The 13,509-nt window shown below is 36.5% G+C and overlaps 1 protein-coding gene across 3 annotated transcripts in view; it reads left to right on the top strand.

Annotated features, from left to right (window-relative positions):
• Positions 1 to 13,509, top strand: part of LOC143674514 (protein argonaute-4) — a 104,478-nt gene that overhangs the window by 71,695 nt on the left and 19,274 nt on the right. For all 3 annotated transcript variants that reach the window (XM_077150319.1, XM_077150320.1, XM_077150321.1), the window contains 2 exons: positions 9,689 to 9,873; positions 11,767 to 11,926. In XM_077150319.1, the coding sequence (XP_077006434.1) occupies positions 9,689 to 9,873; positions 11,767 to 11,926 (345 nt within the window). The remainder of the gene's footprint in view (positions 1 to 9,688; positions 9,874 to 11,766; positions 11,927 to 13,509) is intronic.

Raw genomic sequence — 13,509 nt, 5'->3', positions numbered from 1 at the left:
AAAATGGAAGTGGATTTTAGGGAAATGACGGACAAAAAGAGGCACATGAATATAAGAATCACTAGTATCCCAGAAGGAAAATAGAAAAGAGCTGGGAAGGTTAATTGAAGATATAATCAGGGAAAACTTCCCAACCCTTGTAAAAGACATAAATACTCAAATCAAAAAGGCCCACTGAACTCCACATAGAATAAATCCAAATAAACCTACTCAAGGAAACATACTAATCAGATTGTCAAATGTTGAAGACAAGAAGAAAATCATGAAAGCAGCATGAAGAAAGCAATCTACTATATACAAGGGAAAACACATAAGACTGTGTTTGGACCACTTAACAGGCACCATGGAGGCAAGAAGGAAGTGGTCTGATATATTATAGATCCTGAATGAGAAAGGCTTCCAGCCAAGAATTCTTTACCCAGCTGAGTTATCCTTCAAAATCGAGGGAAAGATTAAAATCTTCAAAGACAAACAAAGACTGAGAGAACTAGTCAACAAGAGACCTGCCCTACAGGAAATACTAAAGGAAGTCCTGTTAGCATAAAAAAAAAAAAGACAGGAGATGGAGGTTTGGAGGAAGCAAAGAATTGAAGAGTACCAGTAACAATAATTTAATGTGTAAAAGGGGAGAGAGGGGAAAAAATATAGAGAGCTGATAAATAAAAACGAAAGGATGAGATGGTAGATTCAAGAACTGCTTTTACAATAATAACTTTGAATGTTAATGGGCTAAATTCACCAATTAAATGATACAGATTGGCAGAATGGATTAAAAAATAATCCATCTATATGCTGTTTACAAGAATGCATCTTAGAATCAAGGATACAAGTAGACTGAAAGTGAAAGGATGGAAAAAGATGTTCTATCAAGCTGTAACCAAAAGAAAGCAGGAGTAGCTATACTAACATCAGATAACATAGACATTAAATGTGAAGACATCATAAGAACAAAGGACACTACACATTAATAAAAGGGCAATTCACCAAGAGAAAATAGCAATCATAAATGTTTATGCTCCCAACCAAGGATCTCCGAAGTACATGAGGCAAACACTGGCAAAACTTAAGGGAGCTATAGATGTTTCAGCAATAATAGTAGGAGACTTCAACACAACACTCTCCACTATAGATAGATCCATCAGACAGAGGATCAACAAAGAAATAGTGAACCTAAACAATGTGATAAATGAATTAGTCCTCACAGACATATATAGGTTACACCCCCCAAAACACCAGGTTGTACATTCTCCACTAGTGCACATTGAACATTCGCCAGGATAGATCATAGGCTGGGACACAAAATATGTCTTTATAAATTTAATAAGATTGAAATTATCCAAAGCACTTTGTCTGACCATAACAGAATGAAGCTGGAAATTAATAATCACCAAAGAACCAGAACTTTCACAAATATATGGAGTTTAAACAACACACTCTTAAATAATTTCAATGGGTCAAAGAAGAAATTGCTAGAGAAATTGGTAAGTATCTGGAGATGTATGAAAATGAGAATACAACATATCAGAAATTGTGGGATGCAGCAAAGGCAGTGCTGAGAGGGAAATTTAGTGCCCTAAGTGCCTGTATTAAAAAACAACAACAAGCAAAAATCGAGGACTTAACTGTTTACTTGGAGAAATTAGAGAAAGAACAGCAAACTAACCCTAAAACAAATGAAAGAAGAGAAAATAGCAAAGATTAAAGCAGAAATAAATGAACTGTAGAACAACAACCACCACAACAAAAAACAATAGAAAAAATCAATAAATCTAAAAGTTGTTTTTTTGAGAAAATCGGTAAAATTGATGGACCCTTAGCTAGACTGACAAAAAAAGAGAGAGGGCATGTACAAAATCAGAAATGACTGGTAGTCATTACCATGGATCTTAAAGAAATAAAAATAATCATAAGACAATTCTATGAAGAACTATATGCCAAAACTAGACAACTAAGATGAAATGGACAAATTCATAGAAACACATGAACTACCTATACTGATTCGAGAAGAAATAGAAGATCTCAACAAACAAATTACAAGTAAAGAGATTCAATCAGTCACCAAAAATCTCAGGACTCACAAAGAGAAAAGCGCAGGGACCAGATGGCTTCACAGGAGGAATTTTATCAGACATTCCAAAAAGAACTAACACCAATCCTGCTCAAACTCCCCCCAAAATTTGAGGAAAAAGGAATGCTACCTAAATTCATTTTATGATGCTAACATCACTCTAATACCAAAACCATATAAAGGAAAACTACAGGCCAATGTCCTTAATGAACATAGACACAAAAATTCTCATCAAAATACTAGCACATAAAATCCAATGACACATTAAAAGAAATATAAATCATGACCCAGTAGAGTTTATACCAGGAATGCAGGGGTGGTTCAACACAAGAAAATCAATCAATGTAATAAGCACATTAACTAATCAAAAGAGAAAAAAAAAAGCACATGATCATCTTGATTAATGCTGAAAAAGCATTTAACAAAATACAGCATCCTTTCCTGATAAAAACCATCAAAGGTAGGAATCAAAGGGAACTTCCTCAATATCATAAAAGTCATATATGAAAAAATCTATAGCCAGCATCATTCTTAATGGTGAGAGATTGAAAGCATTCTCCCTAAGATTGGGAACAAGACAAGGATGCCCATTGTCACCACTACTATTCAACATTGTACTTGAAGTCCTAGCTGGAGTGATTTGACAGAAGAAAGAAATAAAAGGTATCCAAATAGGAAAGGAAGAAGTAAAACTTTTGTTATTTGCAGGTGACATGATCCTGTACGTAGAAAACCATGAGAAATCTACAGCAAAGTTACCTGAGCTAATAAACAAATTCAGCAAAGTGGCAGGATACAAGATTAATGTACAAAAACCAGTAATGTTTCTATACCAAGTAATGACTTATCTGAGGAGACAATTAAGGATAAAATTCCATTCAAAATAGTGGCCAAAAGAATCAGGTATCTAGGAATAAGCCTAACCAGGGATGTCAAGGACTTATATACAAAAACTACAAATCATTGCTAAAAGAAATAAAAAATGACCTAAAAGATGGGAAGAAGACATTCCATGTTCATGCATAGGAAGGTTGAATGTTAAGATATCAATTCTATCCAAATTCATCTACAGATTTAATGCAATACCAATCAAAATTCCAACAAACTACTTTGAAGAGTTGGAAAAGCAAGTTATAAAATTTATTTGAAAGGGAAGGAGACCCTAAATAGCTAAAGACAGCCTAAAATAGAAGAATGAAGTGGGAAGACTAACACTTCCTGACTTTAAAGCTTACTATAAAGCCACGATGGTCAAAACAGCATGGTACTCACACAAAGATAGAAGTATCAACCAATGGATTCAAATTGAGAGTGTGGAGATAAATCACCAAATCTATGGACAGTTGATCTTCGATCTGGCCACCAAATCCATTGAACTGAGACAGAATAGTCTTTTCAATAACTGGACATGGGAGAATTGGTTATCAGTGGCAAAAAGAATGGAAGAGGACCCCTACCTTACATCCTTTACAAAAATTAACTCAAAATGGATTAAAAGACCTAAATATAAGAGCCAGTAGCACAAAACTGCTAGAAGAAAATGCAGGGAAACATCTTCAAGATCTAGAAATAGGAGGTATTTTCTTAAACTTTACACCTGAAGCACAAGCAATGAAAGAAAAAAATAGATAAATGGAACCCCTTAAGATCAAGAGCTTCTGTGCCTCAAACGACTTTTTCAAAAAGGCAAAGAGGCAGCCAACTCAATGAGAGAAAATATTTGGAAACCATGTATTGAATAAAGGCTTGATATTTTGTGCACATAAAGAACTTATACAGCTCAACAACAAAAGAACAAACAACCCAATTGTAAAATGGGCAGTGGCTATAAAGAGACTATTTTCTGAAGAGCAAATATAAATGGCTAAAAAGCGCATGAAGAGATGCTCATTTTTATTAGGTATAAGGGAAATGCAAATAAAAACTACAGTGAGGTATCACCTCACATCTGTAAGATTGTCTGCTATGAAACAAACAGAAAACTACAAATATTGGAGAGGATGTGGAGAAATTGGAACATTTATTCACTGTGAATGGGAATTATAATGGTGCAGCTGCTGTGACAAACAGTTTGGCATTTCCTCAGAAAACTAAATATTGAGTTGCCCTATGACCCAGCATTACCGATACTCAGTATATACCAGAAGAGCCGAAAGCAGTGACATGAACAGACATTTGCACACCAGTGTTCATAGTGGCACTATCACAATTGCCAAAAGATAGAAACAATCCAAGTGCCCATCAACAGACGAGTGGAAAAACAAAATGTGGTATATACATAACGATGGAATATTATGCAGCAGTAAGATGAAATGAAGTCCCAGAGCATATGACAATGTGGATGAGCCTTGAGGACATAATGCTGAGTGAGATAAGCCAGACACAGAAGGATAGATACTGTATGATTTTGCTATTGTGACTCTGATAAGAGGTAATCTCAGAGGTTGCCCTGTGGTATATAGCAGACCTAGAGGTACAGAAAAGCTAGAGACGGGGGGCAGGCTACCCAATGAGGTTAAACTTAAATACAAGGGAATGGATAGAAGTGATGGTAACTAATTAGTGATGTTATAAATAACACTGCCATACCAAACATGAATATGATTGAAAGGGGATTTATAGTACCATGTATCCCTCTGATTAAATCTACAATTATAAGTAAGTTCTCACACGAACTATTTCAAAGGTCGAATACAGACCAACAGTCAATAATAGAAAAGTATAGGGGAAAAACTAAAAATGCATGCTATGGCCAGTAGTTAATAGGAAGACATCAACAGCACCAACAGAGGCAACTAATTGGGGTGGGGTGAGTGAAACAAGTGATAAGGGATAGTTTTGCTTTGATATTTGGTGATGCTGTGTTTGTTGGTTCTTTGTTGCTATGGACCAGTGAAAATTGTCTAAAATTGAGAGTGCTGCTAATTGTACAACCACATGAGGATACTGTAAGACATGATTTGTTTATTTTGGACATTATCCTTGATGCCCAATATGTGGAGAGAGCTGAAGGGAACAATGACTGAGAAGCAGACTGGCGAACTGTGATACATTTATATGATAGAATATGGTGCAGCTACCAAAAGGACGGACATTAAGAAGCACACAATGAACAGAATAAACATTGGAGACAATGTGTTGTACAAAATAAGCCAGAAACAGAAGAGCAAATATGCTAAGGTCTCTTAGAAAATATAAGAAAATTGGAGCCTACATTGTAAGCCCTTATAGCAGCCACATTTAGTCTGAAGTTGTAAATGTATTTCTGGATTCTGAGACACTGAGCTACATGTGTATCAGCAGATGTTTCCCTGGAACTTTGAGTATCTCTGTGACACCTAAGACCTAGAAATAGAGTGTTGCAGCCATGAAAGTTAGCATAACTATACACAATAATAGTTAAATAAACCAAAAAAGAGATCAGACCCCAATTAGAGATAAAAAGGAAGCCAATCTGGCTGGGACTAAGATAAATCAGAATGCAGGATAATAGATGAAAACGTATGTACTGTAGACCTTCACCTACTATATGAGACCAAAGGCAGAGAGGTTTATTATGTCCAGAACCTAAATTTTCTGTAACACACATCTAAATCAGTCTGGGTGCTCATTTAAACAACCCAAACTCCTAAAGTCCAGAATGGGAATGTGGCCTTGTAATTCTGTTTAGCTTAATGTAATATCAAGATACATCTCAGATTATGATGGGCTGATAATTAAAAAGTATTAGAGTCCCTTGAGGGGCCAAAGGAAAAAAAAATGGAACTATTAAACTTTCCCAGGTATCCTGTCAACCATTGGAGACACTCAAGAAAATAGGCCAAACCGTTGATTTTTTTTACATTTTTAAGAACTTTTTGTTGTAAAATATAAAAGCAAAGAAAGAAAAAAGCAATAATTTTCAAAGCACACTACAACAAGTAGTCACTGAACAGATTCAGAGTTTGTCATTAGCTCCCATTCTATCATCTCAATTTGTTCCTTCTAGCTGCTCCAAAACACTGGTGGCTAGAAGGAATATTAATATAGTGATTCAGCAACCATACTCATTTGTTGAATCTCATTTTCTCTGTTATACCTCCTTCTCCTTTAATCCATCTCCCAATTTATAGGGATCTTTGGGCAATGCCTGTTCTGTCTCTTTCATTTTAAGAAAGAATGTCTACACTGAAGGATAAGGGGATGTAATTAATTGATAATCCTGGATAGGCTGGTCCCTGAGTTTCAGGATTTATATGAGTAAGAACCTTCCAGGAATTATATGTTCCAGGAAGGCAAACCTAGTGAATGAAACTTTAGAGAGTCTCAGTTTGAGCCCTAGGTATTTCTAAGAGTCAAAAGGAGTAATATTGATTGGGGTTTGGCAAACATGGCAGTTAGCACTGTCAAAGTGAAGCTTGCAAAAGAGCAGCCTACAGAATAGCCTTTTGACTCCATTTGATCTCTCTTGGCCACTGATGCCTTTTTAGTGTATGTGGCATGGGCAGTCTCCGGAAATTGAACTAGGTCTCCAGCATGGAAGGCAAGAATTCTGCCACTGAGCCACCGATGCACTGCCCTGATGCCTTATTTTATTACACTTCTTTCCCCGCTTTTGGTCAGGAAAGCATTGTCCTTCCCACAGTGCCAGGGCCAGACTCATCCCCGTGGGTCATGCCCTACGTTGTCAGGGAGATTTTCACCCCTCAATGGCTTATAACCATGTAGGGGGGAGGGCAATGGTTTTCCTTTCAGAGTTGGGCTTAGAGAGAGAGAGGCTATATCTGAGCAGCAAAGAGGCTTCCAAACCTTTGATTTTGAGGCTTGCCCTTATGAAACTTATTTCTGTAGTGGAGAAGCTAAGACTACCTATAATGAGGCCTAAGGTTGCTTCCAGGAAACCTCTTTTGTTGCTTAGATGTGGCATCTTTCTAAGCCCAACTCTACAAGGACATGACATTCAGGGGTGAGAATCTCCTTGACAACATGGGACATGACTCCTGGGGATGAGTCTGGCCCTGGCACTGTGGGATCAATAACGACTTTCTGACCAAAATGGGGAAAAGAATGTAAGATAATAAGGCATCAGTGGCTAAGAGAGATCAGATAGAGTCAAGAGACTATTCTGGAGGCTACTCTTATGCAAGCTTCAGTTAGACAGTGCTAATTGCCATGGTTTGCTAAATCCCAACCAACATCACTTCCATTAACTCTCAAGTTCTCCTAAGCCTCAAACTGAGACTCTATAAAAGTTTCATGCGCTAAGTTTGCTTTTCTGGAATCTATCATTTCCAAAGGGTTCCTGGAAAATCCTGAAACCCAGAGGGACCAGCCTCTTGAAGACTATTAATTAATTACATCCCTTATTCTTTTGTGTCAACATGAAAAAGTCAGAATGGGCATCGCCTAAAGACCCCTGTAGATTGGGAGAAGGATCAAAGGAGAAAGAGGAGGCATAACAGAGAAAATAGAATTTAACAAATGGGTATAATTGCTGAATCACTATATTGATATTCTTTCTAGCTTCTGGTGTTTTGGAGCAGCTAGAAGGATAAATCTGAAATAGTGGAATGGTAACCCATAACAAACTTTTTGCTTTTTCTTTCCTTTCTTTTTACGTATATTTCACACACACAAAAAAAAGTTTTAAGAAAATGAACTCAAATGGATCAAGGACGTAAATATAAGAGCTAAAATTATAAAGCTTTAGAGGAAAATATAGAGGGACATTTTTATTAGATGATGTTGAGATGATTATATAGATGATTAGAACATCATCTGTATTAGGCAATGGATTCTTAGACTTTACACCAAAAGCTCAAGCAACAAAAGGAAAAAATAGATAAATTAGGCTTCATCAAAATTAAATACTTTTGTAAGGACATTATCAAGAAAATGAAAAGATAACCTACACAATGGGAGAAAATATTTGGAAACCATATATCTGATAAGGGTTTAATATCTAGAATATATAAAGAACTCCTATTAACTCAGCAACAAAAAGACAACACAATTTAAAAATGGGCAAAGGACTTCAATAGACATTTCTCCAAAGAAGATATATAAATGGCCAATAAGTATATGAAAAGGTGCTCAACACCATTAGCCAATAAAGAAATGAAAATTAAAACTACAACTATTTCCACTAGGAAGGATAATATCAAAGAAACTGTTTGTTGGCAAGGATGCAGAGATGTAGTAACCCTCATACATTGTTGGCAGGAATGTAAATGGGTGCCGTCACCGTGGGAAACAGTTGGGCAGTTTCTCAGTGAGTTAAACATAGAACTACCATATGACTTATAATCTCACTTCTAGGTGATTCTTTTAATTCTAAAAGAATGAAAAGCAGGACTTGGACAGATATTTGTACATCAGTGTTCATGGCAGCATTACTCGCAATAGTCAAAAGGTCGAAGCAACCCAAATGTCCCTCAGTAGATGAGTGGATAAGCAAAATGTGGTAGAGACATACAATTAAATATTATTCAGCCATAAAAAGGAATGAAGTTCTGATACATACTACCACATGGATAAACTGTGAAGATATGTCAAGTGAAATAAGTGAGGTATAAAGGGTCATATATTATATGATTCCATTTATATGAAATAACTACAACATGCAAATTCATAGAAATAGAAAGTACAGCACAGGTTATCATGGACAATGGGAGGGGAGGAGGAGAATGGGAAATTTATAGATAATGAGTGCAGGATTTCTGTTTGGAGTGATGGGAAAGTTCTTACAATGGATGATGGAGAGGTTAGCACAACACTGAATACGATTAATCCCACTGAATGATATGCCTGGGAGTGATTGAGATGGAAAAGTTTATGTTGTATATATGTTTCCACAAATTAAAAAAAAGTCATTAAAGAGACAGTGATAACTAAAAGCAATACATGATCCTGGGCTGGATCTAATAGGAAGAAAAAATACCCCAAAGGACATTATTGGGCATATGAAAAAATAAATTGGAATATAGAATATAAGCTTTATATCAATGTTAAATATCTTGAAATTGATAACTGTGCTTAAGGCAGCTTCATAAGTGAGTAACCTTGTTCCTAGAAATATACATAAGAAGTAATAAGTGTTCAACAAGGATGATGTATACAACCTATTGTCAAAAGTTTGGAAAATAGATAAGTAAATGGATGGTAGAAAGATTAGATAGATAGGTAGATAGATAGATATAGATAGAAAGAAAAAGGAAGGAAGGAAGGAAAAATGAGAGATAGATGCATGGAATGATATGGCAAGTGTGGCACAATGTTAAAAATTGGTGGATCTAGATATCTGGGTGGAGGTTATGTTGGAGTTCTCTGTATGGGTTTCATATTATTTTTGAAACTGTCCTGTAATTTTGAAATTATTTTAAAATAAAAAGTTTTTTTTAAGGAATTAAAAACAGTAATTTGGTAGTTTAATAATACAGATTATTCCCTGCTATAATTGCAGAGATGCAGTTGCCCAGTCTATTTTTGGCAATTAAAGATTTTATTGTTATTATTTGTTTGTTTTTAATTTTGGCTAAGAATTGGCAGAACTGAGAGAAGTGTGTTAAAGGGAAATGAATGGCTAAAATTTTAAACGTACTCTGAAATGAAAGCACTGTGACACTGGTTCTGTTTTAACAGGAGTTTCACTGACCAGCTACGTAAAATCTCTAAAGATGCAGGAATGCCCATCCAGGGTCAGCCGTGTTTCTGCAAGTACGCACAAGGTGCAGACAGCGTGGAGCCCATGTTTAAGCATCTGAAAATGACTTATGTGGGCCTGCAGCTAATAGTGGTTATCTTGCCTGGGAAGACACCAGTATATGGTATGGACCCTGTTTAATGCTGCATGAGGGTGACTTCAAATAATAGAAGTGAACAGTTAGGAAAAGCTATGTTATGACAGTCACAAACAACTCCAACCTCTTTGTGACTCAAAGTGACAAAGGTTTATTTCTCGCCAATGCTTTGTCCATTGAGGGTAGACTGGGAGTTCTGCTCTGTGTCATCATTCATTCTTACTCTGGGACCCAGGTTGTCAGAGTAGCCACTATTTAGAATATTTCTGGCCCCATAGCAGGAAAAAAAGGGAGCTCTGGGGAGTCTTAACATCTGTTACTCCTTGGCCACAGAGAGCTGTGATGGCCCCACCCCACATGGATAAGGGGAGTGGCGATGGCCAGGAAATGCAGTGTGATCCCAACATTGGCCCAGATATAGAGAGAATTGGAATGTTTGGTGAAAATCACTGAGGAATAACAGACAGGGGAAGAATGGGGGAGCCTGCCACTTCCAGAAACCAATTTGTTTAGCTGGTATCATTTTTTTTTTTTTGCATGGGCAGGCACCAGAAATGGAACCCCTGTCTCTGGCATGGCAGGCGAGAACTCTGCCTGCTGAGCCACTGCGGCCCACCCTAGCTTGTATCCATTTTAAGAAGAATGATACAAAGTTCTTTTGGCTATCACCTAAGTAAAGGGTTGAAGCACCACAGGCCAGCAGCTAGACTTTTAACAAATTTCTTCAACCCTCTCTCTGTTTGCTTCTTTTGTTACCTTCTGTTTATTCCTATATTTGGGGGGGGGGGGGGGTGGGGGGCAGGGGGAATCTTTTAAAATTCAAAGAGCTGATGCTCTTTGGAGGGAGGAGTTAGAGGTGAGAAGATTGATTCCTTTGCCAGACCAGTCCTGTGGGAAAAGGAACTTCAAGGGCAGGCAGCACTAACAAATAAAAGAAGCAGACTGGTTTCAAGGCCTACAGAAGGAAAGAAAGGAGAGGGGGAGGGTCTGCCCAAATTGAAAAAAGTTTGAAAATATTTTAAATAGCCCTGGGGGTTTAGCAGATGAAAGGACTGATACTTGAGAAGCATCTAGCCAGCATATATGTTAGTGGATAAAAGCAGTGAATTCTTTTGCGCATGTGCTCATATGACCAATTCCTGACACCAGGGTTTCAAAGAGAGAAAACGTTTATTGCTATGTGTGAAACAGGAGATCAGATAGCCCAAAATTCTCTCCCTAAACTACAATGATTCTGATAGTTTTGTAGCATTAAAAGATGGGCAAGTTTTAGAATAATGAGCACAGTGACCCCAGATGCTGTAATTAGAGGTGCGTAATTTTACGGAGCATGCACAGATTGATTACATGCTTAGTCACAGAACATATGTAAGAAAATGGCAACCTTAATATGATGATGGGCATGATTTTTAGTTTTATAATGAGGTATAGGTGACCTATTGATTAAAGTCTAAGCTACTGTACATGTCAAACGGACCTGTTTTGCTTAGATCTAGTTAGTTCTCAAGGTAACTGAGGACTTGGGGTGGGTTAGTTCTGGGCTGACCCAGGATCCTTCATTAATAAAAAGTAGGGGCTGTCATTAGTGATTATAAGACTCTGAATTTGAAAAACAAGTGAGGGTTAATCACAAAGCTTTTACAATCACAAGGGCACAAGATAAAAGCTATACAATCATTATCAGAGATCAAGGCAGCTGCGTTACAATTCAAAGATTTCAGGTATTTCCCTGTGTTTACTATAATATACTGGAAAATAAAAAGAATATCTATATAACTCGATAATCATAATCATCCTGAAATCTTAAGTAGGCATTCTGTAAATGTTAACATGTTTGCTTGTTTGTTTGTTTTTTGTTTAGTCTTAGAAATTAGCATATTTAAGCATTTTTTAATTGAACAAATTAATTTATTTTCATAGCGGAAGTGAAACGTGTTGGAGACACCCTTCTGGGCATGGCCACTCAATGTGTCCAGGTAAAAAACGTAGTGAAGACCTCACCCCAAACTCTTTCCAACCTTTGCCTGAAGATAAATGCAAAGCTTGGGGGAATAAACAATGTGCTTGTACCTCATCAAAGGTAAGATTCTTAATTGTTTCTCCTTTTTATTAGGATCTGACAACATAATTTGTGGTCAAGCTCACAGATCCCAAGTATGCATCTTGATTACCTTTTCTTACATATTTACACACCCATGTAACCACCACCCAGATTAAGATACAGAACATTTCCAGCACCCTCTCAGGCTTCCTTCTGGCCCACTCTAATAGATAATTCCCAAAGGAAACTACTATTCCTACCTTTCTCACCATAGATTTTTGCCTGTTTGTGAACTTAAACTGGAATCATACAGCATGTACTGTTTTGGGACTGTCTTCTTTTGCTCAACATTATATCTGAGAGATTTATTCATGTTACATTTAGTAATAGTTATTGTTTTTCATTGCTGTGCATTATTCCATTAAATAAATAAAACACAGTTTCTTAATCTATTCTACCATTGATAGATTTCTTATATACTGATTATACAATTCCTTGTACAATTTTTGGTGGATTTAAGCATTCTTTCTCCTGTGTATGCCTGTAAGTCGAGTCATATTGCTGAGTTATAGAGAACACATATATTTAGCATAATAGATGCTGTCAGTTTTCCAAGTGATTGTACTAATTTACATTTCCACTGAGGGTTCTGATTGGCTCCACATCCTCATCAACACTTGGTCTTATCAGCCATTTAATTTTAGCCATTTTGGCTGGAAGTAGTAGTATCTCATTAAGGTTTTAGTTGCCTTCCCTTGATGACTAATGATGTTGAGCACATTTTCATATGCTTATTGGCCATTTGGCCATGCTTTTTTGTGATGGGCCTGTTCAAGTCCTTTTCCTGTTTTCTTAGTTTGGGTTGTCAGTCTTTTCCATTAATTTGTAGTACTTCTTTGTGGTTTCTGAATACAAGTCCTTGTTAGGATATAGGTGTTGCAAATATCTTCTCCTGGGCTGTTTTGCCTTTTGATGAACAAAAGTTCTTAACATTAATGAGATAAAGTTCAATCAATCTTTTCTTGTTCTGCTAAGAAATTTTGTCCTCTCCCATAGGATTTTCTTAGAAATTTAAATTTATTAGAATGACTCTAGAGTAACCAAACCCCAAGGTGAGACCCTGATATTATATACAAAGTGCTGGCTGGGAGTTGGGAGACTTGAGTATTGCCACCCTTGTGATTTTTTTTTTTTAGTGAAAAGAAATAATTTCTTTTAATTAAGGTAAAATTCATTATTTTAATCCTTGTGAATTTGTAATGTCTTTGGGCCTCAGTTTCCTTATTTATGGAGAGACTATTTACCTTGTCAACTCTAAAAAGTTGTTTTTATGTGAAATCCTGTATATGAAAAGAATTTGAAAGTTTAAAATTTAGGGCTGTGGTATTAGGGCCCTACCTGAGAAGAACTGAAAGTGAGTGTCTTACTGTTGCATTAGCATATCATGATTCTCATTTTCATTATTGAATGCAACCTTTAGTTAATTAAATCCTTCCTACAGCATTGGTGAAGAGATATACAGGCCAAAATGGGTAATTAACTTCAAGTTTGGAGTCATTTAACTCTCCAATAAAATTTATTTATTATCGAATAATATTTGTTTAATTTTCCCCAGACAATTT

Source organism: Tamandua tetradactyla, chromosome 2 (assembly GCF_023851605.1).
Source record: "Tamandua tetradactyla isolate mTamTet1 chromosome 2, mTamTet1.pri, whole genome shotgun sequence".
Lineage (NCBI taxonomy): Eukaryota > Metazoa > Chordata > Mammalia > Pilosa > Myrmecophagidae > Tamandua > Tamandua tetradactyla.
The sequence above is the reverse complement of the archived record's forward strand: the minus strand, read 5'-3'. Positions and strand labels throughout refer to the sequence as shown.